The sequence below is a fragment of the Leucoraja erinacea genome, chromosome 21 (genome assembly GCF_028641065.1).
Source record: "Leucoraja erinacea ecotype New England chromosome 21, Leri_hhj_1, whole genome shotgun sequence".
NCBI lineage: Eukaryota > Metazoa > Chordata > Chondrichthyes > Rajiformes > Rajidae > Leucoraja > Leucoraja erinaceus.
The window spans coordinates 28,407,179-28,426,774 of record NC_073397.1 but is presented as its reverse complement, the minus strand read 5'-3'; the positions used below and the strand labels follow the sequence as shown (position 1 = coordinate 28,426,774).

At 39.0% G+C, this 19,596-nt stretch overlaps 1 protein-coding gene across 6 annotated transcripts in view; it reads right to left on the bottom strand.

Annotated features, from left to right (window-relative positions):
• Positions 1-50: 50 nt before the first annotated feature.
• LOC129707442 (RIPOR family member 3-like) overlaps positions 51-19,596 on the bottom strand; it is a 144,605-nt gene continuing 125,059 nt past the window's right edge. For 5 of the 6 annotated variants that reach the window (XM_055652473.1, XM_055652472.1, XM_055652475.1 and 2 more), the window contains 9 exons: positions 18,866-19,002; positions 17,398-17,560; positions 15,179-15,314; positions 13,819-13,980; positions 12,263-12,421; positions 11,307-11,509; positions 8,732-8,815; positions 5,059-5,149; positions 51-2,803 (listed from right to left, as the gene is read on the bottom strand). In XM_055652473.1, coding sequence (XP_055508448.1) covers positions 2,712-2,803; positions 5,059-5,149; positions 8,732-8,815; positions 11,307-11,509; positions 12,263-12,421; positions 13,819-13,980; positions 15,179-15,314; positions 17,398-17,560; positions 18,866-19,002 — 1,227 coding nt within the window. In that variant the 3' untranslated portion in view covers positions 51-2,711. Of the gene's footprint in view, positions 2,804-5,058; positions 5,150-8,731; positions 8,816-11,306; positions 11,510-12,262; positions 12,422-13,818; positions 13,981-15,178; positions 15,315-17,397; positions 17,561-18,865; positions 19,003-19,596 lie in introns of those variants that run through there. The other variant, XR_008725182.1, reaches the window with a different exon arrangement.

Sequence of the window (19,596 nt, the reverse complement as noted above, 5' to 3'; positions counted from 1 at the left end):
ATTCCATGCAATTCTAGGTTATAATTTAAAATGTAAAATTAATTGCTTGCACTAAGTGTTTATCAACAGCATAACTTCAAACAATTCAGTAAAACAAAGTTTGATCATTGAATGTTTCCTCCTAAGTGCACTGTCAAACAGCATACAATCCTTATCAGTGTACTCCCAGGATTATGAAATGCAAACTGTGGACCATTTTTACAGTCATTTATTAATTAAATTACTGGTAAAGCAACTTAGGAGTTAAATGTTGCACTGTACCTAAAATAAAATAAAAAAAAGATACGGATTTTGTTTTTACTTGAGCTGGTGTGATCTTTTAACATGTTCCCACTTGACTGTTTCACATTTTTTAGCTTTTTGTTACAGATGGTAAACAGCTTTGTGTATTTTACTTTATTCTTGTATAGTATCTTGTAGATTAAGAATAACTGTTGTTGCTATTTTCTAGGCAGCATTAGCTGTTTATGCATATTATTTTCTACGGTTTTGTATTGTTAAACCATTTATGTAAGAAGCAGGGTCTGGGGCTTCTCCAGCATTTACAGACTTTGCAGAACCATTTTCGATTTTACAAGCTGGCTTTAAAGTGCACCACAAATCTTCATTTCAAAATAAAACCAATTTGAAAGTAACTTGCTTGTTTTCTCTTGATGTGTCATATATATTCAGTTACAAACTTTAAAACCTACCGTTTTAAAATCATTGAACTAAAGCTTGTGTTTTCTGACTATTTTTGACTGTCAGACAATTTTACTTCAAAAATGATGGAAGACTTTTTAGTAAATAATTCAGCAAATTTATTGAAATAAGACTTTGTAATTTTTGTTTTTCTATCAGTTAGCATGTCTTAATCATCACTGCACCCAGTTTACTACCAGCAGAAATAAACTATGAAAAACTGTGTTCTATTAGAAATTAAAAATCTGAAGACTGGAAATGTGATTAACACAGAAAAGGCCGGTAAAACACAGCAAGTCAGGCAGCATCTGTGCAAGAAGGATGGTTAATGTTTTGGGCCTGCAACCATTTGTCAGAACTGGGAACGGGTGAACTGCACATTAGATTGCAGTAAGAGAGAGGTTGGGGGGGGCGGGGGGAATAATGTGTAGGATAAGGGCAATGATTGGGTGGGTCGAAATAGCTTAATGAGCTTGTAGAACTCATTATTCTGTAAATAGAGATTAAGCAAATGGCAAGGTTTCAGCAACCTAACCCCAGATACAAAGATTTCTACTAGATTCAATTTTGATAATTGGGAACAGGTCTAACTGCTGCTTGAAATCTTTGCAGTGAAGGACGTATCTTCCTGATATTAAAAAAAATATGACTAAATATTTTCAGAAGGTAGACACAAAGTGCTGGAGTAACTCAGTGGGTCAAGCAGCATCCCTGGAGAAAAGGGGATGGGTGGTGTTTTGGACAGGGTCCCTTCTTCAGACAGGTTTGGAGAAAACGGTGTTAGCCCTCTTTTGTAGATAAATGTGCATGAAAAATATGATGAGTGCATTTGTGGTTGGAAGGAGGGAATAAGCAATTTTCTCAGCGACGCAAGTAACTCCAGATACTGGTTTACAAAAATGACTGCTAGAATAAATCAACGGCTCAGGCAGCATCTCAGCAGAACATGGAGAGGTGACGTTTCGAGTCAGGACCCTTCAGATAATTATGTTTGAGAGGGGAGGGAGTAAGCTGAAAGAGGGAAGGTACAGGACAAAGCGTGGTGGAGAAATTTAATGGAGTGAACTATTAAGATATGGGGTTGCAGATTCCATCAAAAAAGGTGAAAATAAGACAACGAGAATAGTAAAGGGTGCACATTTAAAGAATAACAATATTTACAACTTAATTTGCCTTCATAGGACCAACATAAATTGTTTTGTTGTTAGGACCTTGGTACCTGTGGGAACATGGTCCTAACCATGGTTAACCAATGTTCTTATCCATGGAAATGGACCCTTTCACAGAACTGGGAACGTTCCAAAATTCTCTGCACCTCTTCATTTTCTCATACTGCACCTATGAAAGGAATTAATTGGATACGTCTAATTTCCAGATGAAGCCCAAGAGCATTCATCAACTTTAAATCTACAAACTTCATTTTAATGTTCTGAACTATTCTCCAAATTGAAAATTAAACAGAATCTAGGTTACAATACTGAAGGAAGCCTTCCAGTCCATTGAGCCCAAACTGGCTTTATGCAAGTACAGTCCATGTAATCTCACTCCCCCACCCTCCCCTGCAGTCTCTTTACTATCTGTGTGAACATCCACTAAGTGAACATAGTAAAAGTGTCAATGTGTTAGCACGATGACATGTCCAAGCCTTGTTTTTGTCACTGAATTTTGTGCATTGAATTGCAAAAATATTTTGACAATAAATTAATTTGAAACCAGCAAGATAGTTTGGCAATGTAATCTATCATGGTTTACTTCATGCAACTTTAATCACACATTGAACATAGTTTATTCCAAATAATCTGAACATTTATTTAAGAATGTTAAAGATATGCAGTCTACAGCATATTTGCAAGTTTGATCAATAGACAAGGAAGTCCAGCTTTTTCGTATGATCCAAATGTAGCCATTGGCTTGAACATCAATATCTTGGACCTTTGAATAACCAGTTGATAAAATCTTTATACAATATTATTACTGTATAAACACAATTACAGCACAAATATATTGACATGGTTTTTAAAATTCAATATTCAGAGAATAGTAATTTGAGTAGTGGAATTTTGCTTCATGCCTTCCTTCCAAAGTCTGTCAACTGCATCATAGGCTAAACAACCTTTTTCACCTGTACAATAAAATAAGCAAACAGTTAACAAAAATCATGTTGTCAAAATAACAGCCTTAATTTAAATATATAGTCAGAACTTTTGTCATTTTCTTCCAAATACGAAATCAACTGAGCAATACTTGATAAATATAATTTCGTACAGTCGGAGATTTGGCACTGAAATGGACTCTTCGGCCCGCCAAGTCTGCACAGACCATCAAACACACATTAACACTAATCCCATGTTAGCCCCCATTTTTAAATTCTCCTTATATTACTATTGACTACTCCCAAATTCTACCACTTGCCTTTACACGAGGGACAATTTACAGTGCTAATTAACCTACATATTTTTGGAATATAGGTGGAAAATGCAGCAGCTTAGAGGACACCCATATGGTCTTAGAGAGAATATGCAAAGTCCACACAGCACCCAATGACGGGATTGAATCTGCATTTCGGGCACTGAGGCAGTGGTTTTAATAGGTGTGTCACTGCTGCCTTGTGCCTTTGTCTAATGTGGAATCATCATCTGTAACCCCGTTGCTTAGATAATAAGCTATTTAAACAAAACCTGCACCTGAAGTGAGTTTTAATGAGCCTTCTGAAGGAGAAGTTGGGAATTAAGCAAATAATTTTAGAGCTTTGTATAGGGACACCAAAGAGCATGATTACCAGCAGTGAAGTAATTAAAAACGGATGCTCAAGAGGCCAGAATTGGTGTTGCAGATATCCCGAGTTCAGAAATGAAGGGAGTAAGCCATGAAGGCCTTAAAAGCAAGAATAAGACCTTTACATTCAAATTGTTCCCTATTTGAAAGCAATTGGAGGATATTGAGGCTAGCTGCATAACAGCCTTCAATCACTATTACTTTATGCTTTCTACCATGCAGCCAATTTTGGATCCAATTTGATACTTTGATTTTTTTTTAAACCATGTACAACCTTATAAAAGGTTATGTTAAAATCCATGTAGAATACATTAAGTGCACTGCCACCTCCGAAAAATTGAAAAAATCAGTTAAGATGAACCTTTAACAAATCCATGCAGTCTGTACTGATTAATCTCTTCATGATTGATACTGTTTCTCAAATTGATTCCAATAATTTACCCACCACCAAGTTAAATCAACATGACTTGGTTTATCCCTTCCTTTTGTAGAACATAGTTACAATGTTTGCAATCCTCCAGTGCCACTTCTGTAGTCTGTGAAGTTTGAAAAATGCTCAGAATATCAAAAATGCTTTTACTTGCTGCTTTCAATCGCCAGGCAATGTATCTGCTTTTGAAGCCCTAATGCTTCTTTCCACAGTTTATAGTAAGATAATTAATCTCACTAGGATACTACTGAAAGCAAGAAAGAAACCCCAGGTTAAAATGGAGGCTGGAATCACCAAGGCAGAAAGCTACCTGCTACAGGGACTGTGGGAGTAGACTCAAGATGTCGTTAAGTTAATTATGTAATTGAATGGGTAGCAAAGAATACGGATTTTGAATAAATTGTAAAAAGGAGCAGGATATGAAGGTCAAATGATATGTAAAGGGGCCGACTAAGGTTTAAGGACTAGAGGAATGTCAGTATTTGCATCGTCTTTTCTAGGAACTATGATCTATTTACTTAGTTCAGCATAACGTTGCCTATTTCCTTTGCTCCATAGATGCTGCTGCACCCGCTGTGAGCTTTTTTGTGTACCTTTGAATATATTAATGCATAGCTCATTTCAATAGTTAAGCAAATCTCTGCAGTAAACCAACTGGAAAAGTGTTAATTTTAATCTATGCAGGTACCAGATTCTATTCCAGCCAAGGTCAATTTACACAACCTGTATCAGATCTTGAGGTGAGCACAGGAAAAATGGTCCTAAATTATCTGCATTTTCCTTGCTGCTTTTACTCACCATAAAATGTATCTGCTTTTGAATTCTGAAGAATGGTCCTCACCCAAAACATCACTTATCCATATCCACCAGAGATGCTGCCCCACTGAATTACTCCAGCATTTTGTGTTTTCCCTAAGATTCCAGCATCTGCAGTACCTTATTTCTCCTGAAATTATCAGCCAGCTATCTTGACTGATAGTATCTCAATATGGACACTGACGATTGGAATAGGTTGACTGAATTGTCACTCTAGTGGAACACTTGTGTTAAAGCAAGTGTAAATGTTGGCCATTTCAATTAGGTATTTTAAAGTTGCTAGTACATTTTGAACTAGCTGCATTAACAAAAGGTGAAACAAGTGAGAAGATGAATAATCAGAAGAATACCATTACCAAATGAGATGAGGGTTTCTCTTGCCACATTGTGCACGTGTGCCACTTGAGAATGACACAAGCTGGCGATCTGCTCAATGCTTTCCACCGCCTCAAAGAAAGATAAAAATTAAAAAAATAAAACATTTAATAATCTATTAAACTTACTTTAAAGCGTAGGTAATGCTGCAATCTTACAATTTCTCTATATTCAACAGAACAGCTTGTATGTACACCATGGGGTTCCAGCCATGTATCAGTCCAATACTAAAATATATTGGCTAAACAAGAAACCAAATCTGTTAATTATATCTTCACAAGAATGAACTGGTAGAATTAGTTGAGTCCCAATAAACAAACAAGTTCAGCAGCTCCATCCAATAGAATAGACAAATCAAGATTAAAAATAGAGAGTTGTTGTCCTATTAAATAATGTATTTGGCACGTCATTTGAAATAGGGGTTCAAGTTGAATTTGAGTATCATGGTTGCTACAAGTATAAAATTTGAAACATTATGCCCTGGGCTTTTCTACCCGTAGCCTGCTATTTATCCCATGGGGAGGGGTGTTTCATTCTGTTGCCTCCCACCTCTTACCTTAATAAACAATCCTCACTATGTGCAGTGAAATTGCAGCGTAACTGCAGAGGTAAGTGAAGCAGTGACCCTGGGACTCATCCATTTCAAAGCTCATTGGTGCCATTTTCATCTACAAACATCACAAGAGAAAGGCCCTGCAGATTACTATTAACTATGTTTTAGGCTGAGGATGGACACTAAAAGCTGGAGTAACTCAGTGGGGCAGGCAGCATCTCTGGAGAGAAGGATTGGGTGATGTTTCAGGTCAAGATCCTTCTTCAGACTGATGTCAAGGGAGTGGGCGGGTCAGAGATAGAATGTAGTCGGAGACAGTAAGACTGGTGGGAGAACCGGAAAGGAGGAGAGGATGGAGAGAGAGAGGGAAAGCAGGGGCTATTTGAAGTTAACAAAGTCAATGTTCATACCGCTGGGGTGCAAACTACCCAAGCAAAATATGAGGTGCTGTTCCTCCAATTTGCCCTGGGCCTCACTCTGACAATGGAGGAGGCCCAGGATAGAAAGGTCAGGTTGGAAATGGGAGGGGGAGTTAATGTGCTGAGCCACCGGGAGATCAAGTGGGTTAAGGCAGACTGAGCGGTGGTGTTCAGTGAAACGATCGCTGAGCCTGCGCTTGGTCTCGCCGATGTACAGAAGTTGACACCTGAAACAGCAGATATAGTAGATGAAGTGAACCTCTGCCTCAGCTGAAAAGACTTGGGGTCCTTGGATGGAGTTGAGGGGGGAGGTAAAGGGACAGGTGTTGCATCTCCTGCGGTTGCAAGGGAAAGTACCTGGGGAGGGGGTGGTTTGGGTGGGAAGGGACCAGTTTTAGGCTGAGGAGTCAGTCCTCATCTATGTTAAACGGCAATTGTAAGAAACAGTAGGGAACAATGACACAATGTTCAGTGGATGAGATACATTATTGTCCATTGAACGCATCACTCATCAATGCCATTGCTGGCCGTACAGTTGAAGCTGGAAAGGAGAGAGCGGCATTGCCTACTTGAAAGTATTCAGAGAAAACCAACAGAAAGGATAAATATTCTTACTCATCGTTAGATCCTGCCTATCGCAAACATACTGTATGTCCCCATAATTGTTTGTGCAGACACGACAACACTGGCTTCGCACATACCAGCAGAAACATATCCTATCACAATCCATAACATTACACCCCAGCATTGCCCTCACTCTTGTCATTACTATTAAGCCAGAGAACCACACTGGTTCAATGTAAATCAAATTATACCAGAAACAGCATCTAAATAGAGCCCGGTAAAGCTGAACACAATCCTGCAAAAAGGTTAAACATTTATGGTCCCTGAAAATAACACGTTAAGACGGCAAATGATATGCGTGCCCTCATTGGTCAGGGCATTGAGTATAAGAGTCATGTTGCAGCTTTATACAACTTTGGTGAGGCCGCATTTGGAATATTGTGTGCAGTTGTGGTCACCCCATTACATAAATGATGTCCGGCTTTGGCGAGGATTATGAAGAGGTTTACCAGGATGTGTGCTTGGATTAGAATGTATTAGCTATAACGAGAAGTTGGACAAACTTGCATTGGAGGCTAAGGGGAGATCCAATGGAAGTTAACAACGTTACGGGAGGCAATAGATAGTCAGAATATTTTTTTCTCATGATGGAAATGTCAAAGACTAGAGGACATAAACTATATTGTGTGAGGGAGTGGGGGATTTAAGGAGCTGTGCAGGGCATGCTATTTTACACTGAGTCATCGGTGCCTGGAACATACTGCCAGTGGTGGTGATGGAAGCAGATAGGACATTGCCATTTATGAATGCCTTTAGATAGACATGAATATGCAGGAGAATGGAGAGAAATAGTTCATATGATTAGTCTAAGTAGACATCATGGCCCAAAGATGCATAGCCTGTATGTACTGTTCTATGATCTAAACAACAGATGCATCATGCTAAAGAGAGAGAAAGATCACCAGGACCAAAATCAGCAGATCAGATTTAAGCTCAGCAGTCCTGTTATGTATAATGATGAATAACAATGACTAATTAAACAACTTCATCAAGAAAGGTGTAATTCCCATCAGCTTCCAGATCCTCAACAATATACAGGTCCAACCAGAACAGTTGCCTCCTCGAGGTCCCCATTATAACAAAATGCAGGCTCAATCAATTTAATTCAATCTGCAAAAATCCAGAAATGGCTGAGCATATTAGATTCAGCAAAGATCAAGGACAAAACAAATGAAGTTTTGAAACTTTATCTGAAAAGGGTGTAATACTTTTTGCATTAAAACATTGATTAGAGCAAAAATATGAGAAACAGGAGCATGGGTGGTTCTGTTCATCCCTTGAGGCAGTGCTTCCCCATATCCCACAAATCTCTTCAAGTTTAAAGGGCAGTCTCTCCTTGAATATATTCAATGACTGGCCCCACCGCTCTCCAAGGTAGAATTTCAAAGATTCGCAACCCTGAGAAAAAAACGCTACATGTCGAATCTGTCTGAAATGGGTGACCCCCCTCTTCCAGTTATTCCAGTTACTCCCACAAAGGGACCATCCTCTTAGCTTTCATCCTGTCAATCACCTTCAGATCCTTACATCAATAAGATCACCTCTCGTTCTTCTACATTCCAATGAGTATAGACCCAACCTGCTAAACATCTTGTCAACTGCTTCATCACAAATCAACTTGGTGAACCCGCTGTGTTGTTTCCAATCCATAAACAGGCCACAGCTGTACACACTACTCAAAGGCCAGTTTCAGAAGCACCTTGTAAATTTGCATGAACATTTATCTACGTGTGCACTCCATATCTTGCAACATAGACAATTCATTAGCTTTCCAAATTACTTGCAACGCCTCACTTCTTGTATTTCATCTGCAAGGTTTCCCAGATCTCTTCATACCACAACATTTTATAGTCTCTTAGTTTAAATAATATATTTCCTTTTCAATTTTACAAAGGGGATAACTTCCATTTTACTTTTTGTTCATTCACTTAATCTATTCATATTCTTTTGCAGGCTTTGTGTCCTCCTCTGAACCCACAAGCTCACCTAGTTTTGTGAATTGGCAGAGATTTTAGCGCTATTCATAGCAGCATGAAATTCCATAAAACCCTAATTTACCTTCAGCTGTTTAAGTGCCACGCAGGCAGCTCTTTGGTGTTGCACGTCTTTTTCTTGCAAACTTTCTGTGTAGTAGGCCAAAGCCTGAGAAATGTACAGTTAAAAAACATCAAAAATACAATTAGGTTAACAATATTGAATCCACAATACAAAATGCACTCTGATATTTAAGGATTATTGTTGGAGGAATCGACTTAACATGTTGGGTGCAACACCCTTCATCAGAACAATGAAAGAGTGAAAACAGGTTAATATTTAATTAGAAAGGGTGTAGCAAATGAATAGTTAATTCAAAAGGAATATTCCAATCCACCTTTGGAGAGGTGAACAAATAAATGCATTCTTAATGTGTGAAGATTTGATTTTGTATGTGGACTCATCCATAACCACATATTCATCATAGCTGTGCCCCTACATCTACAAAAATGTAGTAATTTTAACATTGTGGCAGCACCTGGTGGTTAGGCCACTTGCTACGCGAACCCTCGGCAGTCGGGAGTAGGGTCACGTGACTGGGAATTTGCGGGAACGAGTTGGCACGGGGTATAGGGATGTATATAACGAACCCCGTTCTCTTCCTCTTCTTCTCTCTTTGCGTGAGTGTCCTGCCACCTCAGCAGGAGCTCAGCTCGAGCCCACGAAACAACAGCCTCGCAGCAGCAACAATGACTTTTGTGTTAGAGGACTAAACGTGCATGTATATCTAACCTATAATGCCTGAATAAAGAAACCGTTTATTCACGACGTTTGGTGCCTCTACAACATCATAAAACAAATGGGACTGGCATACACATAGCTGTTGGTTTACAATTGTGGGCAGAACTGATTGATGGGATTTCACTATCAATAGCATCATCAAAAGTGTACTTGGACATAACTTTCTTCAATGAATGGAGTGATCAATACATGTGAAAAATCAGTAACATGATGAAAAATTTAGGAAGGTTTTTTCAGAAAGCTGTCAAATGACTAGCAAAACTAGCATCCTGTGGCTATTCACTATTAGTTACTTGCTAACTTCTCCATGGTTAACTAGGTACATTTTAGTTTAGTTTAATGAAAATTTTAGTTTAGTAAAATTCTTTTTTTTGTGTTTCGTGCTATCCAGTTAAAGAAAATGCTGTACATGATTATCATCAAGCCATCCGTAGTACACAGATAAAGGATAAAGGGTACAACATTTGGTGCGAGATAAACTCTGACAAAGTCTGATTAAAAATAGTTCCAAGGGTCTCAAACTAGGTAGATTGGAGCTCAGGACCATACTCTAGCTGGTGAGAGGATGGTTCAGTTGCAGAAACTGTCCCTGAATCTGGAGGTATGCATTTTCAAACATCTGTACCTCTTGCCTAAGATAGACACAAAATGTTGGAGTAACTCAGCAGGACAGGTAACATCTCTGGAGAGGAGGAATGGGCGATGTTTCGGGTTAAAACCCTTCTTCCACCCATGGAAGAAGAGTCTCAACCCGATACACCACCCATTCCTTCTATCCAGTTATGCTGCCTGTCCTGCTGAGTCACTCCAGCAATTTGTGTCTATCTCGGTTTAAACCAGTATGTGCAGTTAATTTGTACAACTGTACCTGAGAGAGCCTGTTATGAGAAGGCAGAAGAGGGAGTGACCAGGGTGAGACTGGTTCTTGATTATGTGGGTGGCCTTGCCAAGGCAGCGTGAAGTGTAGATGGAGTCAATAGAAGGAAGGTTAGTTTGCACAATGGTCTGGGCTAAGTCCATGAATCTGTAGTTTCTTGTGGCGTAGGATGGAGGTGTTCCCAAACCATGCCAAGATTGATCCCGCTGAAATGCTTTCTGCGGTGCGGGTTAGTGAAGGTTGATGGGGACATGCCAAACTTCCTAAGCCTTCTAAGGAAATATAGGCATTGGTGATTTTTTGGCCATAACTTTGATGTGGCTGGTCCAGGACAAATTACTACTGATATTTATTCCTAAGTGCTTGAAGACCTACTTCGACGCCATCAATGTACACTGCGTCGTTTCCTGAAGTCAATGTTGTCGTGTTGACACCCGGTTACGATGTTCTCAATCCCCTTCCTGTTTTGTTCAATTACTTTCACTATTTCAGTAGAATCTGGCCCATAAGTTCTATGGACATTGAAAACTACAGTTTCTCTTTAAACATTGTTACACTTACACTTACACTAATGAGAGATGTGACTAAATATTAATATTGTCATTTTTGTTATCCTGCTTCACCGTATCTTGGTACAGTCTCTCATATCATATCTCATTACTGATATCATTAAAGCATTTTGCTTATTTAGTCATTATCTTTGCAAAATGTATTTTTATTTTGCATATTGCTTGTTTATTTTTTTACCTGATTTATTTCAACTTTGAGGGAATAGTTCTATTTCATGTGGAGGCTAATATATTACAATGATTACACATTATGAGTATATAACTCTAGGCATAAACATGCTACTGATCAACTGTCAATGCTATTCATGATTTGCTACTTTACTTAATGTAACAACATTCACAAGAAGATGGATAAAACATAAAATAAGTTTTTTAATTTGTTTATTCAGAGAATGAGGACGATAATACGTACCTTTGTTCTAAATACGTTGTTTGCTGAAGCACTCCTGAGAAAGGAGATTGCAGTCTGAGCAACTTTGGGATTCTCATCCAACTGAAGCACACTGATGGACTGTAACGTTTGACGCAGTGGTTGCAGTTCCGACACAAGCTTTTCTTTTAACTTTTTCAGTGCCTTCACCTTGTATGTAGAATGCAATGCTTCAGGTAGAAACACTAAAAGTATAAAGAATCATCAAATGAGATTGCAAGGATCATGGCCTATAAAAGTATCAAATAATATGATAACATTTGTTAACATTAGACCAAGGTTTATATGCTGTTATATTTAACTGTGGGTGTGTTTAAACTTCTGTGTCAATCTATCAAAACTTGTTAATGAATTTAGAACTTGGCCCAAGGTCTGAAGAAGGGTCTCGACCCGAAAGGTCACCAATTCCTTCTCTCCAGAGATGCTGCCTGTCCCACTGAGTTAAGGGCCTGTTCCACTTGGGCGTCATTTGCGTGTCACACAGGTGGCGCGTGAAGATTTTGTGAATTCCAAAATCCTGAGGTGTTGCGCGCGACCATGCGTCACTGCCTACGCCACCACGTCTCACCACACGCCATGCGCGCATAATGCACGGCATGTGCGCGTCACGACACGTGCGTGACGCGTAAATGTGATTGTGACACGTAAATGATGTCGCATAAATGACGCGCAAATAACGCCCAAGTGGGACAGGCCCTTTACTCCAGCTTTTTGTGTCTATCTTCCAAGTGCTACTGTATCTGTTGTAGTTCGAAAACACATACTCTATTTATACTCTCTTGCTCTAGCTGCCTATGGGCTTCATCAGGCTGTTTGTTTATATCAAAAGGGGCGAGTGATCATTTTAGACTTTGCACATGCATTTGTTCATAAATATTTAATTACTGTAACAGTCACACAGTCAAGTTCCAGTCCATGGAGATAGCGTTTTCCCTTACCTTCCTTCGCTAGACTGGTCAAATGGGTTCCGAGCTGAGTAATATTGTACTTCTGAATGTAGTTGAAAAACTGGAAAACTGTCACCGATTCCTCTGAGACATTGGGACAAGGCAGTAATTCACAACAGCTGATAATCTGGTGCAGAAGTGTTCTGAATACTTGCAAAAACATGAGCAATTACCATTAAATGTCTTAAAACCTTTTAATAGAGTGTTACATAATTCTTTTGACCATATTAGACAATATTAATGTAGAATCTGTCCTCCTAAAGCTACTGATGGGGGAAGGAAGTGCAAATGTTAAATATGGCCTGTACTGTGACGATTCCTTCCCTCCCTATAATACTGGACAATCAGTTGAGTCTGAACACTACTGAATAAAAAAATAAAATTAATCAATGATCCAGCAAAATGATCATTTCTGAATGGTGGGTGAGTTTGCATTTGTTTAATTCATCAGAATGACTGGAAACCTAAGTTATTTTATTTTAATGATATATAATCTTGTCATGCAACACCAATTTTGAATGTGGACATATTCCTGGCTTGGTTCTCCCAGTTACTGAGAGTAGAACAAGGTTAAGTCTCTGGTTAAGGTGTTTTTAAAGAGTACTACAGCTTCAAAATTCTGTGTTTCTGTTGGTTGACTACATTCATGACAGAGCCACCTCAGGAAAATAAAACAAACCTATTTGTTATGTCATTGGTATACCTTTCAAAAACAGCCTCGCAATTATCCTCAATGTGGTTTGACTTGGCCCTAACTATGTCACTTATTCCTTCGCTCCATAGATGCTGCCTCACCCGCTGAGTTTCTCCAGCATTTTTGTCTACCTTTTGTCCAGCATCTGCAATTCTTTCTTAAACATAACACCTACTCAGTCTCACTAATTTTAAAATTCTCTGTCACTGGTGATATGATGGTGGATTTTATATTTTTCAGCTTTTACCGTAAACCACAAGAGCTGCAAAAGGTTAAATCTCGCACATTTCAACACATTTGTTTCTGGAGTCAAAAGAATTACACGAAAATACATTCAAGTTTGCAATCGCTGCACTCTGCCCTTCTCCTCATTGTCCTGAGGAGAATAGTTTCACCAAATCCACGGCAAGTTAGCCATTGCTGAGCAAGAGAGGGCAGTTTCACTTTTACCTATATATACACATTCAGAATTCCAATAATTTTATAGCTAAATATCAGTCATTGTAAAACATCGATTCAAAGTTCAGTTATTGAATAATTACACAAATTCCAATTTAAACCTTATTTATTTCATCCAAGTGATGTATCATAAATAATGGGAACAGTTTTTCAGATATTGTTTATGTATCTTATCCAACTCAGTCATGTGCTTAAAAACAACAATGAGATCGTGAAATCAAGGTAAGGCAGAAAAATGGTGTTGAGATTAGCTATGATCTGTTGAATGACAGAATAAGTCTGAAGGACTGAATGGCCTTCTCCGGCTATTTCTTACGTAATTATTAAAATTACAAGATGTATATTTTGCAAATTCAATCACAGATAACAGCCAGATATGTCATGTGTGGCTTACCTCTCTCTGTCTGTCCTGGGTATTTTGCAGCCACTTTCTGCACATAACAATTTCTTAGCTGTATGAGGAACTGTTCAGCTGATAAATGTAAAATACACTCTCCCTCTGTGCACTTATGCCAAAATGACAGGACTGATTTTCTCTTCCTTGATTTTGGAATAACTGAAATAAGAAAGTTAAAACCCAATTAGCATTAAACATGGAAATATAAAAAATCGGTGCATGAGTAGGCCATTCGGCCCTTCGAGCCAGCACCGCCATTCAATATGATCATGGCTAATCATCCAACATCAGTACCCCGTATATGCTTTTTCCCCATATCCCTTGACTCCGTTAGCCCTAGGAGCTATATCTAACTCTTAAAAACATCCAGTGAACTGCCTTCTGTGGCAGAGAATTTCACAGATTCACAATTCTCTGGGTGAAAGAGTTTTTCCTCATCTCGGTCCTAAATGGCCTACCCCTTATTCTTAAACTGTGACCCCTGGTTCGGGTCTCCTCCAACAACCTGCATCTAGCCTTTCCAATCCCTTAAGAATGTTATATGTTTCCAGGAGATCCACTCTCGTCCTTTTAAATTCCATTGAATGCACACCCATTCTTTCATCATATGTCAGTCCCGCCATCCCGGGAATGAACCTGGTGAACCTACGCTGCACTCCCTCAATTGCAAGAAACACCTGAATTATACGTAATTAATTTGAAGATGAATTTTAAGTATCTGTTTCGTTTGGGTTTTAGTAATTCCAGTGTTGATGTTCTGGGCAAGCAGCACAACTGGAAGTGTTCCCGGCGAGTGGGAACAAGCCCTTCGGCAGATCCGGCTCACCCGCCGGGAACATCAACAGGACCCGCACGGCGAGAGCGAGGAGGGATCCGCGAGCAACCGCCATGAGCTGGGTGGGCCTGTGGGCGGTTGGAAGCACCCAGCGAGCTCCGCAGTGCCGTCCAAGAGAGGACCCGCAGTGGGTGCCAGAGGGTGGACAAGAACAAAGTGAAATTCTTTGTTTTGCATACCATACGCAAGGTAAGCAAAGAATCGCCATGAATAGGGCAACGACAAAGTTATAAAGTATTCTTTACAACGCCCAATGGTCCCACTTTGGTCCCTCGGTGTGAGGGGGGGGGGGGGGGGGGAAGAACAAGGAGGGACCATTGGGCGTTGTAATGAATACTTTGTAACTTTGCTGTCGCCCTATACCTGTACGTAACGATTCTTTGCAGACCTTATGTATGGTATGCAAAACAAAGAATTTCACTGTGAAATGTGATAAAGTAATCAATCAATCAATTAGTTAATACTTTACTTTAGAGATACAGCATGGAAACTTGCCCTCGGTTATGGTTATTTTCTACAAACCTTCTTCCACTGATTTAATATTTGCTGACTTCTCATAACAGAAAGGAGCCAGAGTGTCCAACACCAGGATCTGCTGTGAAAGCTCCTCCAGTATACAGTTCTGAAGGACCAGTACAGAATCAACTGATGGAAATCTCTGAAACAGAAATAAAATTATTCGCTGGGCTTGAAAACCAAGGTATCATGAACTTCACATAAAAAATATATGTATTAAAGATCCACCAAATGTTATGAAAGGCAAAATATAAATAGTAAAATACATTTTGTAAAGAGGATAGTGTTTCTTGTCTACTTTGAAAGCTTTTAGATTAATATATGCAGGTGGAATTATTATTAGAATTTTATTTGAAGGTGGAATAACACAACAGATATCAAAGTGTGTATTACTTAAAAATGAATGTCCCCAAGGTGTTCAAGTGTTCTTTGTGGATGAAGTGGTCTTTACAGTATAATCATTTAACTGTGTGACATTAGCCCAAAAGTCTCATTAAACTAAAGGCAAAAAGAAAGAGATTATTTTCTTAACCTGTCCAAAGCTATCCTCTGAGATCAAACCGGAAATGTTGCAATATGTCAGTAGATGATTCCACATTGTTCCAGTCTCTAATACCCATTGATAATTTAGACAAATAGTTATTAACATAACTGATAACAACTGCAAATGAGCTGAAATAGGCTTCACAGACATCTGGCTCTGGTTACATTACAAAACTTGGAAAGAAAGCTGACACTGTATGACCCAGAAATAGAAGCATCTCCATGTCACCAGAAGGAGCATTCTCTTTTTTTAAATTCCCTGTTTTCTTGGTCCTAACTTGAGAAAGGAGAATGGCACAGCTATCAAAATCTCTGCAATATAATTTGCTTGCTGGCAAAAGACCAATTTAAACAATTTAACCAAAATCAGATGAAATCAAACTCCTCATTACATGTAGGACACTGTCCATGGACATCCAGAGATGTGACATGTGCAAGGCCGCATGTTTTCAGTACAATCACAACATTTTCCTGCTAATGTTTTGTGTTGCATCATTTGCCTCTGGTTGACTTTATCCTGACAGGAGGAATTACATTCTAATACATGGATGGCATTTTTACAGATTAATAGGACTCTCAACCAATTGTCAGCAGGAACTAATTATATTTAGAAAAGCCTTTTAACGTAAATAAATCATGGTACTTCATTCAGGAATATGATTTTAAAAATCCAGCCAAGGGAGAGATTGCTTCAAGGAAACAAAAAGCTTGATTGAAGGGAAGATTTTAGAGTGGAATCTAAACAGAGGAAGTGAGGCAATGAGTACAGTCTACAATGAAGAAAATATCTACACTGGAACTCTCGATGTAAAGTCAGCAGGCTGCGGTTGGACTGATCCCAGGCAAGGAATCGGCTCCAATGTTAGGTCCACGCCCCGCGGTGAGCCTCAAAGTCAGTCCGAGGAAGCCTCCAGCTCCATGATGTTAGGCCGCAGAGCAACCGGAGATACGATCCGGAAATCATTCGCAGCTCCGGCAGAGTAAGAGATTGGAAAAAAAAGTTTCCCCTGACCCCCTCCTGCTCCCCTCACATAAAACAGACCAGAGAACATGTACTCAAACTTTATAGACGCACTAAAAATAACAAAAAGATGAAAAAACAGACAGACTGTTGGCGGGGCTGCCAACCGTGCGGCATCCCTGGTGGCAATGATTATTTTATATAGAATTATTTTATAAATCTATTTTCCTTTACTTTAAAAGTTAGTAAAACAGTAAGTTTAAAAATGAGCAGGTTTATGAGCAAAAAAATAAACGCAAAGGAATCAGCCCAAGAAAATAACATTAAATTTAAACTCTGCAATATTCAGAAAAACAGATTGAACACTTAACAAAATTCAGTTATAAATTAAAGTTTTGTGAAATGTCAATTACCTCAAAAAATGTTAATGGAAAAAACAGTGAAGAAGAAAAAACATAAAACTTATAGGTAACCCATAGAAAAATAATATTCCGGGAAAACAGGCCACAGAGTGATTTTACATAACATGAAACTTTGTCACCTGTGCCTGGTTACGATAAATGCATTGAAAATAAATTAATTTTGTGATGACCTATTTACTTATTTCCTCCACACAAATTCCGTACGAGTGAATGTTATTCTATATTTCAAGTTTTCATTGCAATTTTCGAACATCTGTAATGCGGATATTTCCTGTACTATTAATTTTACCCACACCTACCTGCAGAAGCTTCTTGCACACCTGTAGGTGTGTTAATAGGATTTTATCAAGACACTGATTCTTTGATGTCAGGGCAAAATTTCCCGCAGTTTTCATTCCCAAATCTCCACTCCTGGTAAGGACACCATACTGAAAACTGTTACTTTTATTGTAAGTGCCATTTCTGTAATATAAAGTATAAAAGAAAAATAAATTGACTCAACACATCGTATCGATAACAACACTGAAAGATATTCTATACTAGTCACGGGTCTGTCATTGCAAATTTAATTGCGGACAGTCCTTTACACACTTTCGTTCGCATCATATGAGCATAGTCATGGCTTCAAGTTCAAGTGAGTTTATTGTCATGTGTCCGTGATAGGACAATGAAATTCTTGCTTTGCTTCAGCACACAGAACAAAGTAGGCATTTACTACAAAACAGGTCAGTGTGTCCATATACCATAAATTAAATATATACACACATGAATAAATAAACTGATAACGTGCAAATAACAGATAATGGGTTATTAATAATCAGAGTTTTGTCCAAGCCAGGTTTAATAGCCTGAAGGCTGTGGGAAAGTAGCTATTCCTGAACCTGGTTGTTGCAGTCTTCAGGCTCCTGTACCTTCTACCTGAAGGTAGCAGGGAGATGAGTGTGTGGCCAAGATGGTGTGGGTCTTTGATGATACTGCCAGCCTTTTTAAGGCAACGACTGCGATAAATCCCCTCGATGGAAGGAAGGGGGGAGGACTTGAGGGGGAGGAGTAGATATAACTAGCAGTCTCAGGCCTGAGCAAAGCCTGGAAGATTAATAATATGACTGGAGATCAGAGGGTGACCAGAGATCAAAAATTGGTAAGCTAAAGAGTTGATGTTTAGACATAGATTGGGTCTGAGTGGTGAGAGGCAGTTCACTTGAGATGGGATCAGTGATAGAGGAGGATGTGTATGGCTGGAATCTGTTCAGACTGGAATGGTACTTGTGGTGTTAGCCAAAGATTGGGAGCCGATATAAGGAGGGAATAGGCAGGGGATTGGGGCGGCAAAGAAGTTAAGGCTTGATTCGGAAAACTTGGGCTGTAGGAAACATGGACAACATTATTAGGTCAGTGGAGGGATTACTGGTGAGCAGAATAATTAAGGTTCCCAAAGGGAGTAGATAAGTTTAAGCAAAACATTAAATTGGTTGGGATAATAACACTAGCTGAAACTTGTTCTAGGATGCCCCTTTATATAGTAACAATTGCCCAATGTCATTTGTACTTTTGAACTATGTGGTATTATTTCCCAACAAACAATGGCAACATTAATGTATTGGTCGTTTGTGAGAAGTTCATGACTACCACAGTGGCAAATGGCATTTCTTTGGAAATCAGTGAGATTCAGTCATGTGACATTGAAATAAACAGCAACATTTGACTTAATTTAAAAACATAAAGCAGATTTTTGTGGATTGTATCATTATATTATCAGTTCTCTACCTTTCAGGCTTCATCCTCACACTCCCAGTGTATGAAAGATTATCAATGGAGTCAGCATTTAGAAAGTTGAAGCTTTCCAGCACTGTTTCAACACTCAGACTGACAGTCGATGTACTTCTGCTGACTGTAACTTCTTTCTGTTTATAACAAAGAGCACAGTATTTAAACAAATACATTCTTATTGATCTGTTCAATCTTTAATAGTCACTGTAAATCATGGGATATGTTACTGGTTTGTAAATTGCTCCCATATTTTATAAATTCTACTAATTTGTGTGTTTAGTGGATTATGGTGCATTTTACATTCATATATTTCCATTTGGTCAAATCTGGTGATGGGGTGACCAGAACTGCCTGCAATACTCCAAATATGGCCTACCTGAAGTCCTGTATACCTGCATTATGACTTCCTGACTTATATGCAATGCCCCGACCTATGAATGCATGTATACCATAAGCCTTCTTTAGCACTCTATTAGGGATCATGACAGGAGCCTCCTCGTGGCGATCCCTGGCGATTCCTGAAAGCGACGATGTGATGCATTCTGTGACGCGTCGGGCGACAATTCTGTCAATATGTTGGACGACGACCGAAGTCAACAGCGAGCTACATCCTCTGTCACACGAACGAACCACTCTATTTACTTGTGTTGCCACTTTCAGAGAGTTATGGACTTGGGCCGCAAGATCACTCTATACATTAATGGTGTTAAGGATCATCCTATTAATTG